The following is a 25937-nucleotide window of genomic DNA, read 5'->3' as shown; positions in this document are numbered from 1 at the left end:
GTATTTTTCTTTAATCGATCCTCACAGACCACAAATCAAACCTGCACAAAAGAAACTAAAATATTGTCAGAACTCCCAATTTAAAATAGCAAATCCTTTCAATGGTCCTTGCAAATGTTCAACAATTTTGCAACCGAACTAATGTTCAACACTTTCAATCTCAAAAGCAACCAAACTTAATTGAAGGAACAACAAATTTCAATAAGCATTTAGAATATTCATGTGAAAAGTCTACTCATACAACGATTTTGCCGACTTAATGTCTGAACAATCTGATCCTTCAATTATGCTTAAAACATTATGCAATGCAAAACCAAAAATCAATTATGCAAAATAAAAGATTGACTACCCCTTGTTCATTTTGAAACCATCACCAACAACAATATCATTCTATACACCAGTATAGTTGAGTTAGTTCAAGTGGTTCTCAAGAGAACAATCCAATTTGAGCTTCATAAGCAATTCGATTTTTCCTGCAACTTCATTCCCATAACACAATTTATTGAATGTGGTCAAGAAATTGATATACATTTTGCTCAAACATATAATTAATGAACCACCATATCACAACATAAATTAGAATACATAAATAAGAATATATAAGAAGACGCAGATAAGAAGACATAAATAAGAAGATATCTTTTTCATTAAACTACTATTAAACTATAAGAAAATAGACATAAGAGCCAAGATATTAATTGGTCAGTGAGCAAACCAATATAATTGAGTGTCCTCTAATGGTAAAGGTAAGAAAACTCCTAATGCTTACAAACCATTCTGCAAAATAAAGTGGATCAAATGAGTATGGTTTATTGGAGTATAACAAAATCAACTTAGAAAAACTGAAAACAAAAGTGAATATATAAACTAAAGAGAAGAGTAGAAGAAAAACAATAAGCAAATGATTTAATCTACATGACTATGTCTTGTGTAAATCCTGCTACGCAAAAAAAGTACCTTGATACAAAGCAAGCCATAAGTGACACAACAATCAAATTTCAATAGTGAGCTAAATATCCTGCATAGCATAAGCAAACTCAACATCATTGTGTTAGGTTAATATTGCAGTACCCATCAAATAAATAAAATATATTATTTAGGTTAATGGTTTGTATTGTAGTCCCCGTCAAATAAAATATATTCTTTAGCAACATTGAAAGGAAAAAAAAGGAAAATTCTTCATTTAAGCCAATTAATATATTTTTAAAAATGGGATAATAGCAATGTTGTAGAAAAATACCTCTATTGGAGGATGTAATAATTCCCTAAAATACTGAGTCAATATGTTAGCAATCCCTAACAAAGAAAACCAAATGAAAATTAGCTCATGAGACTTTTCATGCTAAATGAAACCACATAAGAAGAGATTGAGGGCTATATAGAGAGGTAAAGAGAAAAAGGCACAAAAAATACACTAAAAAGAAAGTAACGTTGGGTATTTGCAGAATGGAAACAACTTTGGTACCTGCAGTGCACATCAACCTAAGAGGTTACAATCAACCATCAGCCATCATCATCATTCATCAACTTACTCCAACCAGTCATCAGATCCCTACATTTGAGCACTAAGCAGACTTCATGCTAGCACTATAATAGTAATACCATTTATAACGATGAAGAAGATGTAAAACACGTAACACAATGAATTTTCATCTAGATAGAGTTGTATTGCATTATGCAAAATTATACATCATAAGGAAATAAAGTGATTGTAATCCAGTAAAGTAAGAAAAAAGTCACTGTATTCCCAAGCAAGGTTGCTTATATAAGAAAGCTAAAGAGTGCATTTGATTGCCGTGCATTTTCTGTTTTCTCTATTTCTATCTTAATAGCCATCCTTCTACCAAAATCAAAGGATTCCATACTCTATATGAGCATCACTTTTTGGAGATATTGAGCAACCTATCAATATATCAATTCACTCACCTATCACATTTCCAAAAAACAATAAGAGAAACAAAAAAATTGTTTGAATTAGAACAAATATGAAAAAAATAAAATAAAAAGGATTTGTGCATCACAGTTTAAAAAAGGTATGGCAGTGAGAAACAAAACATATTGATTCAAATGAGCTAAAAAAAAATATTTAGAATCCATTACTCATGAAAAATGCCTAAATTCTTTATCTCAAAATCTATCATTCTTACTACCAAAATATTTCTCCAATCGATCTGAAAAGTCGATGCCAAAGAGAAATTACAAAAGTAATAATTAGAAAATAGAGATATAAATCAGTGTCAGAAGAGAACATGAGATATTTCTTCATCATGATGGCGTGTCATAGAATGGGAAGGATGAGAATTGAAGAGATAGTGGGAGAAGAACAAATGATCAGGAAATAGAATGGAAAAAGAAAGGATTTGCATACTCACGCAAATGAAACATTGCTTTTCTCAAATTTATTAACGGAAAAAAGAAAGGATTTGTCAAAAGATGAAACATTGCATACTCACACAAATTTTTGTTTTGTTTTTCAACAAAAATAGGATAATTAGGTTGGAAAGGATAGGAGCGATCTGTTTAAAGGAAATAATAGGAGTGATTTGTTTTTTTTTTTTTTTTTTTTTGTTGTAGGAAACGATTTTTGGAGTGCAAACAAAATAGGAGCAATCACTTAATAGGAGTGATTTGTTTTTTTTTTTTTATGTTTATCAATTTAGCAGCAATTTGTTACACCTAATTTTCTTTGTTAGGAGTGATTTGTTTTTTTTTTTTATGTCATGAATTAGTTAGATGGAGGAAATATCAAAGTTACATAAAAAAGCAATGAAAATAAAAGAATCAAAGAAAAGAAAAAGGTATGTTAACTAACCAGATGATTATGTGAAATCAAGAGAAAAAGGGAGTGATGTTGCTTGCGGTTCGTGAACCAAGAGAAAAGGAAGAAATAAATATGAAAGTAAACAATTTTTGAGTAAAATTAAGGTGAAGTTTAGGGCCAATTTGTTTCAACAACAAAATAGGGCTATAGTTGTTTCGGAAAAATAGGGCTATAGTTGTTTCGGAATTAAGCTTTAGGTTAGGGTTAAAACAGGAAATTTAATCCCTAGGGTTTAGGTTAAAATTAGGGCTAACATTAGCTTACGGTTAACTTTTATAGATAAATAGATGCATTGCACACCAATTTCATTCCTATCCACTTGCCTTTTTTTTTTGAAGAAAATATTTTCTACCATATCAATCCTTATCAATCCTTATTTATTAATTTTCTTACGTCTGCAGCAACTTAACCTAATTTTTTCCCGCTCATTTGCTTTATTAGGTTTGCAATTATTTAACCTAACAAATTCTATCTAAAAAAATGCATTGCACACCAATTTCATTCCTATCCTCTTGCCTTTTTTTTTTGAAGAAAATATTTTCTACCATATCAATGATGTTAAAGATTATTTATTGGTCTTTATTATAGTCGAGAAAACTCATGCGACGCACGGGTCAAAAGTCTAGTTAGTTTTGTTAAGTCGGCAACAACTTAACCTAATTTTTTCTCTCCACTAATTCCTTATTAGGTTTGCAACAATTCAGTCCTAACATTTTGGCTCTAAATTTGCATCATTAGTTTGTGATTATTCATGCTACCTCAACAAAAACCTAATATTTTCCTCTTTTCTTCTTTACCTATCCATGATTTTTCTCGAGGTTCGTTCCCATTAAACCTTTCTCTCTTCCTTCTTTGTTTTTTCTTCACCGCTTTCCATATAAATTCACAATTCACAATGTGATTTTTTTTCCCACTTCACATATTCAAGCTTAATACATAGATGTGTCAACGGTTTATATTCATTGATACGGGGTTATTAATTTATTTATATCGTTTTATATTAGGGTATGCTCAACTAAATTGCCCATATTTCAGTTCTTCGCATGTTTTAATTAAGTTATTGTCATTAAACCATATACCGATGCCGCACTATTTTGCTGTCTTTGTTATTCTTGGCAGGTTAATTTGAAGAAAACATTGCATTTTGGCTGACCATTATTCTATATGCAAATTGTTGATCCTAATTTTGTGCTGCATTATTTTATGATCCATTTTTATGATCCATTTTAGACTGTTTATGACTTATACTACTGGGACCATTTTCAATAGAGACTATTCATGACTAATATTGTTAACATTATCACCATCAAGCTGTATTTTGGTTATGTGTTTGATGACATTGCCGATGCATTAGTTTACGATACATTGCTGATTGTGTACGTCTACTATTGCCAAGTTCGTGGTTTACTTCTTCAAATACGTTCGACTTTTATCAAATATTTAACGTAACTTAGTCATAGTGATTTATCGTTAAACTTACGATTAAACTATAAATCATTGAATTATGTGTCTAAAAATATATGACCCGTGCTGCACGGGTAGACGATCTAGTAATTTATTATAATAACTAACTACGGGAAAAATATTTGTGACTTATGATTATATATTTAAAATTAGTGCAACAACATACAAGCAAATGGTTGAGTACAAGACCTGACCTAATATACTCGGTGTGCTTTATTGGAAGATACATGCAAAAGCCTACTGAATTTCAAATGGCAGTTGTGAAGAGATTTATCACAATATAAAAAAACCAATTTAAAGCTAAAAAGATTAATCTAATACACACGTTAAAACTTAAAACACCCTAAGATGGGTTGGTGGTGGTAGTTCCTTGGAGTATTTTTTTTTTTTTACACAAGTTCCTTGGAGTATTAAAGAAAGCATATTTTGGTTTCCTGTGGTGGGCCTCTCTGTTCGTGACTTTTGAAGTGGTGTGTTTTGTTTTTGCTTGCCACTAGTTTGGTTTGATTCCTTCAATGTACTACTATTGTATCTTTTGGAGTCTTGCTTGCACTATGTCACGTGAAGGCTGCTAGTGCTTCTTAATTTTTGCCTTGGCCACCATCTTTTTCTTTTTGTTTATTATCTTTTGGACTAATAGACCTCAGTCAAAGCTTCAGCTTTAGGCTTGGGTTGTGTTAGCTTTCCTTTAGTTGCTTCTTTTAAGTAGGGGGATTAGTATATCTTTGATAGTTCCTTTGATCTCTCTTAGGGGTGGGCATGGTTCGGTTAACCATGTTAACCGAACCGAACCGAACCGAACCAAAGTGTTGAAATGGTTCGGAAAAACTAAACCGAACCGTTTAAAGTTTGGAAGTATCCGAACTGAACCTAAGTTATGGTTCGGTTAACCATTTTCTTACCTATTAACCAAACCGATCCGAACCAAAACAAATATTTTTTATCCAATGAATAAAATCACTTTTATTAAAAAAATAACAAATTAGAATTAAAAGCTAGAATAGTTTATTTCTTCAAAACAAATTATCTTATGCAAAACAACTTATTACGATCTCTTTTATTTGAAAAAAATAGCTTATTCAAAACAACTTATTTTATGAAAAACAACTTATTACGATATCTTTTTAAAAACAATTTATTCAAAACAACTTATTTATGCAAAACAACATATCAAGATCTCTTTTTTCAAAATAACTTATTCAAAACAGCTTATTTACGTAAAACAGCTTATTAGGATCTCCTTTTTCAAAATAACTTATTCAAAACAGCTTATTTATGCAAAACGGCTTATTAGGATCTATTTTTTTAAAAAAACTTATTCAAAACAGCTTATTTATACAAAACAGCTTATCAAGATCTCTTTTTTCAAAACAACTTATTGAAAACAACTTATTTATGCAAAACAGCTTATTAGTATCTCTTTTTTCAAAATAACTTATTCAAAACGGCTTATTTATGCAAAACAGCTTATCAAAAAAGCTTATTTACGTAAAACAGCTTATTAGGATCTCCTTTTTCAAAACAACTTATTTATGCAAAACAGCTTATTAGGATCTCTTTTTTCAAAAAAAATTATTCAAAACAGCTTATTTATGCAAAACAGCTTATTAGGATCCCTTTTTTCAAAATAACTTATTCAAAACAGCTTATTTATGCAAAACGACTTATTAGGATCTCTTTTTTCAAAAAAAAACTTATTCAAAACTGCTTATTTATGCAAAAACAGCTTATTAGGATATACTTTTTCAAAACAACTTATTCAAAACAGCTTATTTATGCAAAACAGCTTATTACGATCTCTTTTTTCAAATTAACTTATTCAAAACAGCTTATTTACACAAAACAACTTATTACAATCTCTTTTTTTCAAAATAACTTATTCAAAACAGCTTATTTACGTAAAACAGCTTATTAGGATCACTTTTTTTCAAAATAACTTATTTTGAAAAAGCTGTTTTGAATAAGTTAGTTTGAAAAAAGTGATCCTAATAAGCTGTTTTACGTAAATAAGCTGTTTTGAGTAAGTTATTTTGAAAAAAGAGATCGTAATAAGCTGTTTTGCATAAATAAGCTTTTTTAAATAAGTTATTTTGAAAAAAGTGATCCTAATAAGCTGTTTTGCGTAAATAAGCTGTTTTGAATAAGTTGTTTAGAAAAAGTATATCCTAATAAGCTGTTTTTGCATAAATAAGCTGTTTTGAATAAGTTGTTTTGAAAAAGGAGATCGTAATAAGCTGTTTTGAATATGTTATTTTTGAAAAAAGTGATCCTAATAAGCTGTTTTGCGTAAATAAGCTGTTTTGAATAAGTTGTTTTGAAAAAGTATATCCTAATAAGCTGTTTTTGCATAAATAAGCTGTTTTGAATAAGTTGTTTTGAAAAAGGAGATCGTAATAAGCTGTTTTGTATAAATAAGCTATTTTGAATAAGTTATTTTGGAAAAAGTGATCCTAATAAGCTGTTTTGTGTAAATAAGCTGTTTTGAATAAGTTAGTTTGAAAAAAGTGATCCCAATAAGCTGTTTTACGTAAATAAGCTGTTTTGAATAAGTTATTTTGAAAAAAGAGATCGTAATAAGCTGTTTTGTGTAAATAAGCTGTTTTGAATAAGTTATTTCGAAAAAAGAGATCTTAATAAGATGTTTTGTGTAAATAAGTGGTTTTGAGTAAGTTATATTGAAAAAAGAGATCGTAATAAGCTGTTGTGCATAAATAAGCTGTTTTGAATAAGTTTTTTTTGAAAAAAGTGATCCTAATAAGTTGTTTTGCGTAAATAAGCTGTTTTGAATAAGTTTTTTTTTGAAAAAGAGATCGTAATAAGCTGTTTTGTGTAAATAAGCTGTTTTGAATAAGTTGTTTTGAAAAATGAGATCGTAATTAGTTGTTTTAAATAAGTTGTTTTGAAAAAAGAGATCCTAATAAGTTGTTTTGCATAAATAAGCCGTTTCTAATAAGTTATTTTTGAAAATGAGATCCTAATAAGTTGTTTTGCATAAATAAGTTGTTTTGGATAATTTGATTTTAAAATAAATTGTTTTGCATAAAAGAATTTATTTTAAAATAAGTTGTTTTGAATAAATTGTTTTTTAAAATAAATTGTTTTTAAATAGATATGCTTAATGGTTCGGTTTGGTTCAGTTCGGATAATTGTGGTTACTAACGGTTCAGTTCGGTTAGTGAATTGTTATCAAAATAATGGTTCAGTTCGAGAATTGGTTAAATGGTTCAGTTAATTTTGATGTGGTTCGGTTCGGTTAACCGGTTCAAAATGGATTTTGGTTATTTTTGCCCACCCCTAATCTCTCTTGTGCTTTAGTGTTTTTTTTGGATTGAGGGTGTAATATTGGGGCTAATCCTTCAAAGTGTCATTTGTACTTGACTTGTGGCTTTAACCGATTTTTTGGTTATACCGCGTTTTATTGAAATCTCATATCTTTCGACCAAAAAAAAAAAAAAAGCACCATAAGATCAATTTGACTATTTATCTATCAAAATACACTAAACTAACACTTCTAGTGCGAAGATAACTTTTCTTTTTAAAATTGATAGCTATGATTAGAATTTATCTTTAACATCATTAACATTGGCTAGCTATACTCAAACTCGCATTGGTTAAATATGTTTAGTCACATTTTGGTAAATAAATAGACTACTCGAACAAAAAACACAATCAGAATCATTCATAAACAAAAACATAGATTAATCTGATTAATAAAATATGCAAGCCACTCATAGATACGACAAAAGTTAAAAAAAAAAAATCATGTCTTCCATTGTCTTCAACAAAATTAGTCTCTTGAAGGATAACATCAACTTTTCACTTGGACTTCACATTCAAAATCAATCAAATGGATCATAACAATCATCATCTATTAGAGAATCCTGGTAATAAACTCGATCATCATAATCGCAGTCTTCATAGTTGTAGACAACTGGCAATCGCAAATCTTTAATCTGTTCAAGGCACCTTTTCCTCAAGCTTTCACTCAAATTAAGATTATAACATCTTCGAATATCAAGAGCCTGAAGAAGAGGACAGCCATCAAGAATAGCAAGCAAACCTACATTAGAGAGCTCATTTCCTATGATATTAAGATGGCATAGTCCAGACATTGTTTTTGCAATAACAAATGCCTCATCATCACCAACATCATACACCCTATATTGATTACGAGATCTCACAAGTTTGAGCACCTTTAAAAGAGGGCATGATCGGCCAACAGCTTCAAGAGACTCTGTGGATAGGACGCACTCTGAAATGTCCAGCACCTCTAGCTGTGGAAAATTTCTCACAGCTTCACTGAAGCTTCTCTCTAAAATTCTATGGCAGTTGGCAAGCTTCAAGCATTGTAGGTTAATAGCACTGTAAAAAGATAATATCATTAAGCAACAAAACATTTTAAGAAAATAAATCACAAATGGTAAATAAAAGAAATTAACACTTTAATTCAAGAGAAAAATATTGCGATGATAATAACAATTACTTCTTAGCTATGCATTCAAGGAGATCATCAGTGCAAAAAGACTCAATTTCGATGATTTCTAGATGACCAGAACTACGTTCAATGGCATAGCGACAAATCTCAACTAAATCGTCATCTGGAGTGTCAAGGTCAATCATGCGAATAGTTCGCCACATGAGAGGATCCTTGCATATGTTCCACCATTGAGGACAAACTTGACATGCACTTCTTACAATTTCAATGGTATCAAGCCTTTGAAGAATGTTTGCAGTGATGTCTCTAGGAAGTTGCAACCAATTTGGCACTGCTATGCTTTCACATTCTGCATCCTTTGCAGGAATAGAATGAGATGCCATCATCATATATGCAAACTATGCCGTAGCATAAGTATTTGATTCCAGAACTATTGCCTTTTATAGACACCGCTAAGAATAAAACTTTATTATGGTCATGCGTATCATACACTAAGACGCTTAGAATAAACCTTTTTGATGAAACGCAAAGAATAAAACTTGATAAGTTTCCCCAATACCCTATTGTTAGAGTACTCCATGGGTCCTTAAACATATGCACTTATTGTATCTATCTTATTAAAAAAATTGATAATATAATTTGAAAAAATAATCATAAACTCATTTAGTAATTTGAAATAGATTTTTATTTAAGGATAAATTTTTGTTAAATTCGTGATTACAGTTAGATACGAAGAGAGTATTTTTTTTTTTAGAAAGATACGAAGAGAGTATTAACTACTCAGTTAGTATGAATTTTTAACCACTAAATTACCTGAAAAATACAAATAGCATAGATTTTTAGATATGCTAAAGCACACACAAGCAGTCACTATCCAGTCAATGTATCCGAAAATATCTCACTAAATCCACACAAGCAATTTGAGCATACAATTCGAGTACATCATAGAATAGACAGACACAAACAAAGGGGCATCAACTCCAATGAACTCCATAGTGGAATATAACACGCCACCCCTATGCTCATGCTCATTAAAACACATTGCCTCAGCTTTAATGACTTAATTTTTTTTTTAAGGGTCTTGTTAACGAGTGTCTCCGGAATACTCTTTAAATATGCTAAATAAACTAAGTATATTTTCAAAATATAAAAGTTTTCAATTTCCAATGCACTGATTACACAAACTTTTATAAAAAATTACTATTTTAGGTCCTTAACCAGTGCCCCGGGGGCACTAGTTAACATTTTCCTTTTTTTAATTGGGAAAGAGCAGTCCAAAAACAAGCGGTACCAATAAAATGTACATGAAATTGTATGCCGTGACAAATACGAGAAAACAAGACTGAACATTTACAAGTAAGTCTTATGGAAGACAGGGGTGGCCTTGAGCATAGGAGGGAGGGGCGGCCACCCATGACACCATTTTTTTCAATGATTCTATTGAAAATATATTCTCAAGAGAACTTTGTTTATCAATAAATTTTTTGCAACAAAAAATGCAAAGAAGAAAGACATTCAACATTAACATGATTAACATTGAAGTGGTAGATCTAAGTTTGTTTATGACATTAACATGATTACTTACTCACATTTTCTTTTTTGTTTTTGAATTCAAACCCAATTTTACTGATAAATATTTCATTAACGATATTATAAATTAAAGATTGGTCTGTAACAACCATCGAGTCTTCGTCTCACTCGTATCAAATCCTAGCTTCTCTAATGCTCGTGCAATTTAGCTTCTAAAACTCATAAACTCAAACTCAATGGTTCGCTCTCGATCTTATCAATTCATCTTTCAACTTAATCGCTTAACTTAATGGGAGATAACATCGAGCTTGGTTCTACACTCCCTCAATCCAAGAAGGAGCTAGCTTTTTTTACGACACTGACGAATGGAAGAATGAATCTGATGAGCTCCAATCTTGACTCTCACTGGTCAAACAGGCGCAATGGACCAAAAGATAATAAAAGGACACCATAACAGAAGAGCAGATCTAATACAAAGACAATTTTTTTCTCATGAAGCAGCTTTGCAAGAAAGGAGTTAGCTCCCTCCGGGCACGGTTTGGGAAAGTAATTAATCAATTTTGTTTTAAATCAAGACTGAATAATACACCTATGAACTTTAATTTTGAGAATGGTGAATTTGAAAATATCAATTTAATATTAAACGGCCACGTAAACATTTTTTAAATGAGCTTGATGAAAGAAAGATCATGGTGCAGTTATTTTCGGTGAGACCTTCGTTACCCCCCCCCCCCCCCCCCCCCCCCCTCTCTCCTTGACAACTATTGTAGAGTACACACATCCTGTGCAAATTACATATGAATAAGGTCAATAATGAGGTAATAATTACAAATTTGGGAGAAAAATAAGCATAACAGAGTTGGAGGAAACCAATAATAAATTCTATGAAACCGAGTAGGAGCCAAGCGTTGATGCCACTCTAGCAGTAATGTCTTCTCCTGCATAAGAATTATATGATTTATTTTAATTTACAAGTTTCGATATTGTACTAAAAATAAACTTCCATGTCAAACACACAGAATACAATCAAGTGCTTCTTTTGGGAACTCTGATTCAAACCACATACAAGGTGTAGTTAGGAGTGTATCTTGGAAGTCCGGAGTGTATCTTGGAAGTCCCCTCCCTCTTGGCTCGGTTTCTCTTAATGTGGATGGTAGCGTGTTCAAAAATTTAGGTTTAACAAGGTTTTGTTGTCTTATTCGAGATCATGAAGGCTATTTTCTATGTGGTTTCTATGGTAATATTGACCCCTCTTGTATTTTATATGCTGAGATTCTTGCACTTTATCATGTTCTTGATTTGTGTTGGTCGACTGGTTATCGGCGAGTTATTTGCTATTCAGATTCCTTGCATGTGATTCAGTTGGTTCAAGATCCTCTTAACATGTTTTACAGATTTGGTAACTTGATTAGCTTAATTAAGAAACTCTTAGTCAAGATTGGATTGTTGATTTGTGTCATACTCTTCGGGAAGGCAACATTGCTACTGATTGTTTGACTAAGTTATGTGATAAAAGTTCTGAGAAATTAGTGCTTTTAGATACAACTCCTCTTAATTTATCCTCCATGTTGCTTGTTGATGTATTAGGCATCTCTTTTGTTAGGCATTAAGTTTTTTTTTTTTTTTTTTTAGTTTTTTCTTTTCTTTTTCTCTTTTCCGTTTGTAACCAAAAAAATAAAACAAGTGCTTCTTTATTAACAAAAAGTACATAATAACAATAAGTTATAAGCTACAGGACTAAAAAGGATACCAAATATCAAATCAAAATATTAATTCAATTATCTTTATTTATTAATTTTGTTAAGTCAGCAACAACTTAACCTAATTTTTTCCCTCCACTAATTCCTTATTAGGTTTGCAACAACTCAATCCTAAAATTTTCGTTCTAAATTTGCATCATTAAATGCTAATCCTCAACCCTAAAATTTTGACTCTAAATTTGCATCATTAGTTTGTGATTATTAATGCTACCTCAACAAAAACCAAATATTTTCCTCTTTTCTTCTTTACCTATCCATGATTTTTCTCGAGGTTCGTTTCCATTAAACCTTTCTCTCTTCCTTCTTTGTTTTTTCTTCACCACTTTCCATATAAATTCACAATTCACAATGTGATTTTTTTTCCCACTTCACATATTCAAGCTTAATACACAGATGTGTCAACAGTTTATATTCATTGATATGGGGTTATTAATTTATTTATATCGTTTTATATTAGGGTATGCTCAATTAAATTGCCCATATTTCAGTTCTTTGCATGTTTTAAATAAGTTATTGTCATTAAACCATATACCGATGCCTCACTATTTTGCTGTCTTTGTTATTCTTGGCAGGTTAATTTGAAGAAAACATTGCATTTTGGCTGACCATTATTCTATATGCAAATTGTTGATCCTAATTTTGTGCTGCATTATTTTATGATCCATTTTAGACTGTTTATGACTTATACTACTGGCAGGGGCGTAGCCCTTCATATGGGAGGGGTAGCCTTGGCTACCCCAAAAAATATATTATTATTGAATTGGTCGGTATGTATTTATATCCGGTTACCTCAAATAATAAACATTTAGCTACCCCAAACAAGTTCAGTTGGAAAAATTAGCATAAATAATAAAGTAAAAAATTACTGCATGCATGATTGATAGATTTATTTGTATTGGTTTGATACTTCTGCTCTCAACAACAACAATAGAGAAACTTTTTTCAACAATAAAAATTATCAAAACAATAGTCATAGACAAATTAAATGGACAATGAGTTTCTTGCAAATTAATTATTTATTTACATTTGAAAAGACATTATTAAACAGATAATTATGGATGAAATTGGGTTCTTGAAACACATTTTGCCCAATGTTAATTTTGGTCCTTAATTTTTTGTTAGATATTATATTCAAGACTAAAAAGATTTTTTTTTTGTAAGATTTTAAAAACAACAACAACAACCAAGCCTTATCCCACTAAGTGGGGTCGGGTACATGGATCAAATGCTGCCATAATGTTCTATCATAAACCAAATTTGGATCCAACTCATTGACCTCTAAATCTTTTCTAATGGTTTCTCTAATAGTTTTCCTAGGTCTTCCTCTACCTCTTTTAACTTGACTCTCCTCCATTTGATCTACTCTTCTTACCCCGGCATCTACGGGTCTTCTCTCTACATGTCCAAACCATCTAAGCCTATTTTCTACCAACTTTTCTACTATAGGTGCTACCCCACTCTCTCTAATGGTGTCATTCCTAATCCTATCCTGTCTAGTCTTACCACTCATCCAACGCAACATCCTCATCTCCGCTACGCTTACTTTACTCTCGTGTTGGCTCTTAACCGCCCAACACTCCGTACCATACAACATTGCCGGCCTGACTGCTGTCCGATAGAACTTTCCTTTCAGCTTAAGTGGTACTTTCTTATCGCACAAAACACCTGAGGCTCTTCTCCATTTCAACCACCCGGCTTGAATACGATGATGTACATCAGCTTCTATTTCTCCGTCATTTTGTACTATGGACCCAAGATATCTAAACCATGTAACTTGGGGTATGACATGATCTCCAACTTTCACCTCCAAGGTAGACCCACTTCTCCTTTTGCTGAAGTTACATTCCATATACTCCGTCTTGCTTCTACTCAGGCGGAAGCCATACGCTTCTAAGGCTTGCCTCCAAGTCTCTAGCCTCCCGTTTAACTCCTCCCTCGACTCACCAAGCAAGATTACATCATCTGCAAAAAGCATACATCTCGGTGCTAATTCTTGGATGTGTTCCGTCAGCACATCCAAAACTAAAGTAAAAAGATAAGGACTTAGGGTTGACCCTTGATGCAGTCCTATTGTTATTGTAAAATTTTAAAAAACTGAGACAAAAATTGAATAATTTTTTGAAGGACTAACCATAAAAAATTATAATGTATGAGACTAAAAATATATTTTATCCTTAAATTTAATATGTTTGTTTTAAAAAAAAATTCTTCTTTATAGTTGGCCCCTGCGTAAATTTTCTGCGAGCTTCGCCACTGACTACTGGAACCATTTTCAATAGAGACTATTCATGACTAATACTGTTAACATTATCACCATCAAGCTGTATTTTGGTTATGTGTTTGATGACATTGCCGATACATTAGTTTACGATACATTGCTGATTGTGTATGTCTACTATTGCCAAGTTCGTGGTTTACTTCTTCAAATATGTTCGACTTTTATCAAATATTTAACGTAACTTAGTCATAGTTATTTATCGTTAAACTTACGATTAAACTATAAATCATTGAATTATGTTTCTAAAAATATATGACCCGTGCGGCAGCACGGGTAGACGACCTAGTAATTTATTATAATAACTAACTATACGTGGGAAAAATATTCTTGACTTATGATTATATATTTAAAATTAGTGCAACAACATACAAGCAAATGGTTGAGTACAAGACCTGACCTTAGTATACTCGGTGTGCTTGATTGGAAGATACATGGAAAAGCCTACTGAATTTCAAATGGCAGTTGTGAAGAGATTTATCACAATATAAAAAAACCAATTTAAAGCTAAAAAGATTAATCTAATAGACACGTTAAAACTTAAAACACCCTAAGATGGGTTGGTGGCGGTAGTTCCTTGGAGTATTAAAGAAAGCATCTTTAAGTTAAATTCTGCTCTTTACCCAAATGGTTTTGCTCACTCCCAAAGTAAAAGTTGAAAATACCCTTACACATGTTAACTCACGTTGCGTGGGTTAACTTGCGCTAGTTATAATAGAAACGTGACTTAAGTCACGTTCTAAATTAACTTCTTAACTTTAATCTAAATTATTTTATTAACATTATTCTGAAATTATTTTGTTTACATTAATCTAAATTATTTTCTTAACTTTATTCTAAATTATTTGATTAACATTATTCAGAAATTATTTTGTTTACATTAATCTAAATTATTGATTCGATATTATTCTTTAAATAAATAGAAATATTAATAAAAGTAAATACAACATTAGAAAAAAAGCAAATATAAAATAAATGAATAAAAGATGCATAGAACAATATCTTATTTTATTAATAATTCATACATTACAACAATTGTCATACAATAATTTTGAACTTATTCACTAAATCTACTTATTTTCTCCTTTTTGGGGTAAAAAATAATCAATCTTCGTGGGGTAAAATAGTGAGCAGCCTTCTTGGGGAAAATACATCATTAACCCTTGGGCTAAATTTAAATCAGGTTTTTTTACCACAAGAAGTTCTTTTTACCCACGGTAAAAAGTTTCTGCGGTTAAAAAAGCAGATTTAAAATTATCCCACGGGTCGATCACTTCCCCAAGTCGGCTACTCACTATTTTACCCCGATGAATTTTGATCACTTTTTACCCCAAAGAGAATATTGAAAAAAAAACAAAGAAAGAAGAGAATTAGAGGGAGAGAGTGGGAGGAGATAATGTGAGGAATATAAGAAGTATGTGAGGGTATTTATATGTAGAAATGGGAACCTAGGTTGTATCTAACATAAATGTGGTAAAAAAAAAAACGTGTTCTTGTGGTAAAAAACGTGTGGATTGAATGTTGGAAAACTGACCAAAGTTGGAAAAAGGTTGTTCTTCACCGGCCAAGTAGCGTGAGTTAACTCGCGCTAGTGCTAAGTGGCGTGTGACTTAAGTCACGCTCCTAATGCACTAGCGCAAGTTAAGTTGCATAGGGGTATTTTGGACTTTTACTTTGGGAGTGAGCAAAACCATTTGGGTAAAGAGCAGAATTCCTTTTGGTTTCCTATGGTGGGCCTCTCTGTTCGTGACGTTTTTTTTTTTTGAATAACTCTGTTCGTGACTTTTGAAGTGGTGTGTTTTGTTTTTGCTTGCCACTAGTTTGGTTTGATTCCTTCAATGTACTACTATTGTATCTTTTGGAGTCTTGCTTGCACTATGTCACGTGAACGCTGCTAGTGCTTCTTAACTTTTGCCTTGGCCACCATCTTTTTCTTTTTGTTTATTATCTTTTGGACTAATAGACCTTAGTCAAAGCTTTAGCGTTAAGCTTTCCTTTAGTTGCTTCTTTTAGGGTTTGTTTGGAAGACAAGAGAGAGTGAAAGGAAAGATAGTATGAGGAAAGATTGTTAAAGGAATGAAAGAGAGAAGAAAGTGAATGGAAAGTGAGATGATTGTTTAGCCGTTTGGTATCAAAGAAAGTGGAAAGAAAAGTAAAGGAAAGATAGATCTATGTTTATTAAAATGACATAAATATCCTTACATTAAAAATTGAATATTATATATATATATATATATATATATATATATATAATTAATTAATAAAGTAACATATATTAATAAAAAACAAATAATAACCCGTAACAAACAAATAATAAATTAAAAGTATTATATTCCATATACATAGTACTAAAAATTGAATGCCAGAAACCAAACCAAAATCACGTGAGAAAACAAGCGCATGCCATTGGAATTTTTTATTCAATATTGGCAATATTGTAATTTTACCATTCAGAAAACCATTCCCCAACTTTCTTCACTGCATTGAGTGGAAAGTTTTAGAACGTGGGCCCCCACCAAAATGATACTTTCTGTCTACGGTAACAGAGCAACCAAACCAAGGAAAGACTACTAATCCATCCACTTTCTGTTCTTTCATCAATCTTTCCTTACACTATCACTCAAACCAAACAGACCCTTAAGTAGGGGGATTAGTATATCTTTGATAGTTCCTTTGATCTCTCGTGCTTTAGTTTTTTTTTTTGTATTGAGGGTGTAATATTGAGGCTAATCCTTCAAAGTGTCATTTGTACTTGACTTGTGGCTTTAACCGATTTTTTGGTTATACCGCATTTTATTGAAATCTCATATCTTTCGACCAAAAAAAACACCCTAAGATCAATTTGAATATATCAAAATACACTAACCTAACACTTCAAGTGCGAAGAGAACTTTTCTTTTTAAAATTGATAGCTATGATTAGACTTTATCTTTAACATCATTAACATTGGCTAGCTATACTCAAACTCGCATGAGTTAAATATGTTTAGTCACATTTTGGTAAATAAATAGACTACTCGAACAAAAAACACAAATCAGAATCATTCATAAACAAAAACATAGATTAATCTGATTAATAAAATATGCAAGCCACTCATAGATATGACAAAAGTTAAAAAAAAAAAAAAAATCATGTCTTCCATTGTCTTCAACAAAATTAGTCTCTTGAAGGATAACATCAACTTTTCACTTGGACTTCACATTCAAAATCAATCAAATGGATCATAACAATCATCATCTATTAGAGAATCCCGGTAACAAACTTGATCATCATAATCGTAGTCTTCATAGTCGTAGACAACTGGCAATCGCAAATCTTTAATCTGTTCAAGGCACCTTTTCCTCAAACTTTCACTCAAATTAAGATTATAACATCTTCGAATATCAAGAGCCTGAAGTAGAGGACAGCCATCAAGAATAGCAAGCAAACCTACATTAGAGAGCTCATTTCCTATAATATTAAGATGGCTTAGTCCAGACATTGTTTTTGCAATAACAAATGCCTCATCATCATCAACATCATACACCCTATATTGAATAGGCGATCTCGCAAGTATGAGCACTTTTAAAAGAGGGCATGATAGGCCAACAACTTTAAGAGACTCTGTGGATAGGACGCACTCTGAAATGTCCAGCACCTCTAGCTGTGGAAAATTTCTCACAGCTTCACAGAAACTTCTCTCTAAAATTCTATGGCAGTTGGCAAGCTTCAAGCAACGTAGGTTAATAGCACTGTAAAAAGATAATATCATTAAGCAACAAAACATTTTAAGAAAATAAATCACAAATGGTAAATAAAAGAAATTAACACTTTAATTCAAGAGAAAAATATTGCGATGATAATAACAATTACTTCTTAGCTATGCATTCAAGGAGATCATCAGTGCAAAAAGACTCAATTTCGATGATTTCTAGATGACCAGAACTACGTTCAATGGCATAGCGACAAATCTCAACTAAATCGTCATCTGGAGTGTCAAGGTCAATCATGCGAATAGTTCGCCACATGAGAGGATCCTTGCATATGTTCCACCATTGAGGACAAACTTGACATGCACTTCTTACAATTTCAATGGTATCAAGCCTTTGAAGAATGTTTGCAGTGATGTCTCTAGGAAGTTGCAACCAATTTGGCACTGCTATGCTTTCACATTCTGCATCCTTTGCAGGAATAGAATGAGATGCCATCATCAAATATGCAAACTAAACTATGCCATAGCATAAATATTTGATTCCAGAACTATTGCCTTTTATAGACACCGCTAGTGAAAACTAAACATTTTAAGACGCTAAGAATAAAACCTTGTTATGGTCATGCGTATCATACACGAACACGCTAAGAATAAACCTTTTTGATGAAACGCAAAGAATAAAACTTGATAAGTTTCCCCAATACTCTATTGTTACAGTACTCCATGGGTCCTTAAACATATGCACTTATTGTATCTGTCTTATTAAAAAAATTGATAATATAATTAACTTGTCAATTTTATGTATGGAGTAAAATACCTTTAGTACATGTATATAAGACACTTGATGGTTTAATTAGGAGTGTATTTGAAAAAATAATAATAAACTCATTTAGTAATTTGAAATAGATTTTTATTTTGAGAATGGTGAATTTGAAAATATCAATTTAATATTAAACGCCCACGTAAACATTTTTTAAATGAGCTTGATGAAAGAAAGATCATGGTGCAGATATTTTCGGTGAGATCTTCGTTACCCCCTTCTTGACAACTATTGTAGAGTACACACATCCTGTGCAAATTACATATGAATAAGGTCAATAATGAGGTCATAATTACAAATTTGGGAGAAAAATAAGCATAACAGAGTTGGAGTTGGAGGAAACCAATAATAAATTCTATGAAACCGAGTAGGAGCCAAGCGTTGATGCCGCTCTAGCAGTAGTGTCTTCTCCTGCATAAGAATTATATGATTTGTTTTAATTTACAAGTTTCGATATTGTACTAAAAGTAAACTTCCATGTCAAACACACATAATACAATCAAGTGCTTCTTTTGGGAACTCTGGTTCAAATCACATCCAAGGTGTAGTTAGGAGTGTATCTTGGAAGTCCGGAGTGTATCTTGGAAGTCCCCCCCCCCCCCCCCCCCCCCTCCTGGCTCGGTTTCTCTTAATGTGGATGGTAGCGTGTTCAAAAAATTGGGTTTAACAAGGTTTGGTTGTCTTATTCGAGATCATGAAGGCTATTTTCTACGTGGTTTCTATGGTAATATTGACCCCTCTTGTATTTTATATGCTGAGATTCTTGCACTTTATCATGTTTTTGATTTGTGTTGGTCGACTGGTTATCGACGAGTTATTTGCTATTCAGATTCCTTGCATGTGATTCAGTTGGTTCAGGATCCTCTTAACATGTTTCACAGATTTTGTAACTTGATTAGTTTAATTAAGAAACTCTTAGTCAAGATTGGATTGTTGATTTGTGTTATACTCTTCGGGAAGGCAACATTGCTACTGATTGTTTGGCTAAGTTATGTGATAAAAGTTCTGAGAAATTAGTGCTTTTTGATACAGCTCCTCCGAATTTATCCTCCATGTTGCTTTTTTTTTGGTTACAAGGCTAAAGGGGAAAAGGAAAAAGAAAGCAGAAAGAAAAGAGACTAAGATCTCAGGAACAAAGTTCCAGAAGCGTCATTCCTCAACAAAGGACGGAGGTCATCAGGAGGTGATGAGTGGAGAGAAAGGCTGGCATCTGAACTAGCTCCAAGTTTGGCGAGATAATCTGCACAGTAGTTCCCCTCGCGAAGAGTATGGTGAAGCGGACAGCTTAACTGAGCAAGCTTGTCTTTAATTTCCTGGATGAGGACAGCGTGAACATGAAACTTAGAAGGGTTGCCGGTTATAAGGTTGATGGAGAGGAGGGAATCCGAATAGCAAATCAACTCAACAAATTCCATGTCTTTGGCTATAGTAAGTCCATGGAGGATGGCAGTGAGCTCAGCTTCAAGGATGTCCGAGGAAGAAGGGAGGGAACCTGAAAATCCCATCAGATAAAAGCCTGCACTGTTTCGGATTAATCCCCCGAACCCTGTCCGAGATGGAGAACCAATACAACTGCCGTCGACGTTGAGAATGGCACAATCGAAGTTGCTGTTATTCCAACGGATGTGTCTGACAGAAGGAGCAATTGTGTTCAGTTTGTAGAAGCAGCTTTTGATGTCGTCTGCAGCGCTGTGAATTTGCGATATCAACCTGATAAGAGGCAAAGTTTCATCACTCAAACACATAGAGTTGCGGTGTCTCCAGACCCACCACAATCCAGCAGCGAACAAGATTGCGCGCGAACAGTTTAAACCATCCTTGATCCAGTCCGTAACACTCACAACCGAGAAGAATGAGGATTCCAGGAAACCAAGATGCTGCCAGATATTTAAGGAAAAACTACAGTCACGCAAGCAGTGTAATATAGTTTCTTCAAAATCACCACAACGTGTGCAGATAGGAGAAGGGGCAATGTTCCTGTGATGAAGCAGCGATAAAGTGGGAATTGAATTCTGACTAGGCAATGTTCCTCCATGTTGCTTGTTGATGTACTAGGCATCTCTTTTCTTAGGCATTAATTATTTTTTTTTTTTTAGTTTTTTCTTTTCTTTTTCTCTTTTCCGTTTGTAACCAAAAAAATAAAACAAGTACTTCTTTATTAACAAAAAGTACATAATAACAATAAGTTATAAGCTACAGGACTAAAAAGGATACCAAATATCAAATCAAAATATTAATTCAATTATCTTTATTTATTAATTTTGTTAAGTCTGCAACAACTTAACCTAATTTTGTTAAACTTACGAATCATTGAATTATGTTTCTAAAAATATATGACCCGTGCTGCACGGGTAGACGATCTAGTAATTTATTATAATAACTAGCTATACGCGGGAAAAATATTTGTGACTTATGATTATATATTTAAAATTAGTGCAACAACATACAAGCAAATGGTTGAGTACAAGACCTGACCTAGTATACTCGGTGTGCTTGATTGGAAGATGAAAATTGCTTTTTTGACAAAGAATAATTCCAATTGACACAAGTAAATGACCTTAATGCCCCTGGCGGTAGTTAACTACCGCTGGGAAACACGCCGGTAGTTAACTGCCGCTGGAACTCAGCGGTTGTTAACTACCGCTGATATCTGTATGTTAAGAACGCAAACAGCTTCCAGTTTCTGGTTCAAGTTCAAAACAACACAAAACCAACACAAAACCAACTTGACCCCAACTTCAATTGCACGGATTTGAGGCAAATTTCTTCAAGTAATTAACAAGTAAGTACCTTTCTTCCTATTTACATGTAATGTAGGCTGTTTAGGTTGTTAGTTTTCATAATTTTAGCAAAATGTTTAGGGTTTAGGTTAGGTTTAAAAATTGCAAATTATGATATAATTAGATGTTGTTTAGGCTTGTTTATGCTGACATTGTTGTTTAAAGTAGGTTTTTGTTCAATGTAGTTGAATTTGATGTTGAATTAACACTAATTGTGCTAGTATTTTAAAATGCACTTAAGGTGTTTGATGAAATGCCTAAGTGAAATAATCTTGCTTTTTTTGTGATTTTTTTTTTCCAAATATGTTAAATTTAATAATGTAATATGTTATGTTGGATTTTGAATATGTGAATATGTGAAATGTGAAATGTCTAAGTTGAATTAATATGGTTGGATTTCCAAACTTATATTAATATGGTTTTTTTTTTAAATATGTGAAATGTCTAAGTTGAATATGTGAATATGTGAATTGTGAAATGCCTAAGCGAAATATGTACAAACTATGTGAAATGTGAAATGTGAATATGTTATGTTGGATTTCCAAACTTATATTAATATGTTTTTTTTTTATGAATATGTGAAATGTCTAAGTCGAATGATAAATGCCTTAAAAGTATATATTTTTTGGCAACTTATTTATGTTTTTTAAAATTTGTTTTGTACAGATATGGCTAGGGATACGGATGAGCAGCAGCGGGTTATTAGAGAGGATAGGATACGGAAAGGTAAAGAGGCGAGTACCGCTAGTGCTCAGAGAGAAAAGGGGGATAAAAACCCGTATGTCCCTAAGACTCGGAGGCGCAGGGACCCGAGGATACATGGAGAGGGCTCACAATCACATGCACATGTGGATTACTCCTCCTAGGTGGTTGATCCGACACCAGCGCATGATTATGCGGATGAGGGTTTTGTTGGATATGATCGGATGCAGGAGGAGAGCATGTTTTTTCAGCCGCCACCGCAGGACGAGGCAGAGGATGAGGGGGTGCCACAGGATGTTATGGAGGATTATCTTGAGGCAGATAATCCTGTTCCTGAGGGTGAGCCTGAGGCGGCGACTCAGCCACGAAGTCGTTGTGTTCAGTTGATACCACCGTATCCTGCTAGAGAGCCTCCCTTTCCTGGAGGACCTGAGACCACGTCACTATTGTCCGACTACGCGAGGCACGTGGCGAACCCTCTTTGGGTGAACCATAATAATGTAAGTGTTTAAATTGTTTAAAATTCTTTAAATGTTTTAAAGTGATTATTTAAAATATAATGTAACGTAAGTGTTTGAATTATTAAATATAATGTAGCGTAAGTGTTTTAGTTATTTAAAATAATGTAGCGTAAGTGTTTTATTTATTTAAAATAATGTAGCGTAAGTGTTTTAGTTATTAAATATAATGTAGCGTAAGTGTTTTAGTTATTTAAAATAATGTAGCGTAAGTGTTTTATTTATTTAAAATAATGTAGTGTAAGTGTTTTAGTTATTAAATATAATGTAGAGTAAGTGTTTTATTTATTTAAAATAATGTAGCGTAAGTGTTTTAGTTATTAAATATAATGTAGCGTAAGTGATTTAATTTATTTAATATTATGTAGCGTAAGTGTTTGAATCATTTAAAATAGTGACAATGTCTTATTTAATTTGAATTTCAAATGTGGCAGGATGAAGTGGGTTATAAGAGCATAAATGCAGGGAAAAGGTTGAAAGAGCTTGATAAGCCGGAGGCGGGTTTGAGGTGGTTTTGGGAGCCTGTGGAGGGGTCTGGCCTCCATGGTTTGATACACACTGGGTATTCGACTGTGACCCATGCCATGATACGTGCTCTATGCGAGAGGTGGCACACAAAGACCAGTAGTTTTCATCTACCTGTGGGGGGATGGCGATCACTTTGGACGATGTGCATAATCTCTTGCACATTCCTATTCACAACCGCATGCTGGAGCATGACGAGGCGATGGATAGGGACCGTTCGATTGATCTGATGACCAGGTTGTTGGGCATGTCAGATGCTGATGCCAGAGCTAAAGTTGGGAATGAATCTCCTGGTCATATCAGTTATCCCGCACTGAAGCGGGTTTATGAGGAGCACCTGACTGAGGCTAGACGACTTGATGATCCACAGTCGAGGGAGGAGCTGCAGGAGAGAGTCAGGAGGAGGGCGTGTTGTATGAGGAGTTTCCTTCTATATCTCGTCGGTTGTGCGCTGTTCACTAACAAAACGAACAGACACATCGACTTGATATATCTTGATTGCATGGCGGACTTGGGGGCGATTGGGAAGTGGTCATGGGGAGGGATGACCTTAGCCTACCTCTACGATTATCTAGATGATTATGTTATCTTGAATAACAGAACGATGGCTGGCTCTACGACTCTTTTTATGGTAATAATTTAATATTTATCTTAATTTCTTTATGAATTTATTTTATAAATTTTATTATCATGTTAGACTATTTTATAATGTTTTAGATTTATTGAATATTTAACTCGAATAATTATTTTTGTGTATTATTTATTTTGTTGCAGGGATGGATTTTGGAGCATTTGCCAGGTCCTTACCCAATGAAGCGTAACCCGGAGTGGGATCCGCGGAGTCCATGTGTTGGGAGATGGCTTACTAGCAGAGGGCATAAGAGTGTGCACCATTACCGCTTACGCCTGGATCGCTTGGAGGTGGATGACGTCAGGTTTTCTACCTATGGTGATCACAGAGACGTGCACCCATTTCAGATCTTGTGCACTTACTCGGGATGGCTCATGTGCGGGAAGGAGATGGTCTACCGTCATTTACCTGAGCGGGTAAAGAGGCAGTTCTCCTTTGCGCAGGACTTTCCCAGACATCCGTCAGATGTCCCTCTGGTGCCTACACAGATGCTGACGACTGTGTTGATGGACGCTCAGCCATGGTTATTCACTGTTTGGGGAGATGGGTGTGAGAGACCATGGCAGCATGTTCCTGGCTACATGGCTTGGTATGTCAGAGTCTCTCACCCTCGCATTCTCCCACCTGATGAAGGATCCCCTCGCAGACCGGCGAACGTTGAGCAGATCATAGAGGAGGAGCATGCCAGATAGATGCCTAACACACTCACGATCGTCCGAGATGTGGCGCACATAGCTAATGATATTGTGGCTAGGCAAGCCGAGATGACCAAAGAGGAGATTGTCCAGGAGGTCATGCGGATAGCTAGTGCTATTGGCCCTGCCCTTACTTATCAGATTGTCAGGCGGCGCAGGGGGCAGCAGAGGCAGGGTAGGCAGGGCTGATTATTATTAGGATTTTTTTATGTATTTTTTGACTATGATGATCATGATGTATTATTATGACATGTTCCATACATTTTCCTATTTCTATGACATATACGTACGTTCGTTTTATATTATTTCTTGCGTTTTAATTTTACCATGTTCCTGTTAAATATTGGATGAATATGTTTAGGTATCAATTGGTTATTAGATGAAAATTTTTGAAGAATTTTCAATTGGTTATTTGATAAAATTTTTAGATGAAAATGAAAATTAAAATTGGTTAGGAAAGACATTGGAAGATGGAAATGAGCTTCTGGAAAATGATAAGCACGTAGCGGCAGTTAACAACCGCTGCCTTCAGCTTCAGCGGTTGTTAACAACCGCTGAGTTCCAGCGGCTGTTAACTGCCGGCGTATCATGGAGCGATTGTTAACGGCTGCCGGCTGCTGGAGGCATTTTAGTATTTTACTTGTATCAATTAGAAGTTTTCATTGTCGGAAAAGCAATTTTCTTGGAAGATACATGGAAAAGCCTACTGAATTTCAAATGGCAGTTGTGAAGAGATTTATCACAATATAAAAAAACCAATTTAAAGCTAAAAAGATTAATCTAATACACACGTTAAAACTTAAAACACCCTAAGATGGGTTGGTGGTGGTAGTTCCTTGGAGTATTTTTTTTTTTTGACACAAGTTCCTTGGAGTATTAAAGAAAGCATATTTTGGTTTCCTGTGGTGGGCCTCTCTGTTCGTGACTTTTGAAGTGGTGTGTTTTGTTTTTGCTTACCACTAGTTTGGTTTGATTCCTTCAATGTACTACTATTGTATCTTTTGGAGTCTTGCTTGCACTATGTCACGTGAAGGCTGCTAGTGCTTCTTAATTTTTGCCTTGGCCACCATCTTTTTCTTTTTGTTTATTATCTTTTGGACTAATAGACCTCAGTCAAAGCTTCAGCGTTAGGCTTGGGTTGTGTTAGCTTTCCTTTAGTTGCTTCTTTTAAGTAGGGGGATTAGTATATCTTTGATAGTTCCTTTGATCTCTCTTGTGCTTTAGTGTTTTTTTTGGATTGAGGGTGTAATATTGGGGCTAATCCTTCAAAGTGTCATTTGTACTTGACTT

General features: G+C 33.6%; 3 protein-coding genes across 3 annotated transcripts; 1 reads left to right on the top strand and 2 right to left on the bottom strand.

Annotated features, from left to right (window-relative positions):
* Positions 1 to 7960: 7960 nt before the first annotated feature.
* LOC146939644 (putative F-box/LRR-repeat protein 23) lies at positions 7961 to 9300 on the bottom strand. The gene is made up of 2 exons (XM_085753209.1): positions 8769 to 9300; positions 7961 to 8647 (listed from the first exon to the last, which is right to left on the bottom strand). Exons 1-2 carry the CDS (start codon positions 9107 to 9109, stop codon positions 8125 to 8127), a joined length of 864 nt encoding a protein of 287 aa, XP_085609335.1. The 5' UTR covers positions 9110 to 9300; the 3' UTR covers positions 7961 to 8124.
* An 8028-nt stretch (positions 9301 to 17328) lies between these two features.
* Positions 17329 to 19319, bottom strand: LOC146939643 (putative F-box/LRR-repeat protein 23). Its single transcript, XM_085753208.1, has 2 exons — positions 18138 to 19319; positions 17329 to 18016 (listed from the first exon to the last, which is right to left on the bottom strand). Exons 1-2 carry the CDS (start codon positions 18473 to 18475, stop codon positions 17494 to 17496), a joined length of 861 nt encoding a protein of 286 aa, XP_085609334.1. The 5' UTR covers positions 18476 to 19319; the 3' UTR covers positions 17329 to 17493.
* A 2925-nt stretch (positions 19320 to 22244) lies between these two features.
* On the top strand, positions 22245 to 24644 carry LOC146939642 (protein MAINTENANCE OF MERISTEMS-like). Its single transcript, XM_085749799.1, has 5 exons — positions 22245 to 22310; positions 22443 to 22778; positions 23231 to 23420; positions 23576 to 23952; positions 24096 to 24644. The coding sequence occupies exons 1-5, from the start codon at positions 22245 to 22247 to the stop codon at positions 24642 to 24644; spliced, it is 1518 nt and encodes a 505-aa protein (XP_085605925.1).
* Positions 24645 to 25937: the final 1293 nt, after the last annotated feature.

The sequence above is a fragment of the Medicago sativa genome, chromosome 3 (assembly GCF_051527215.1).
Source record: "Medicago sativa cultivar Bolivia chromosome 3, Bolivia_mono, whole genome shotgun sequence".
In the NCBI taxonomy this organism is placed as follows: Eukaryota; Viridiplantae; Streptophyta; class Magnoliopsida; order Fabales; family Fabaceae; genus Medicago; species Medicago sativa.
The sequence above is the reverse complement of the archived record's forward strand: the minus strand, read 5'-3'. Positions and strand labels throughout refer to the sequence as shown.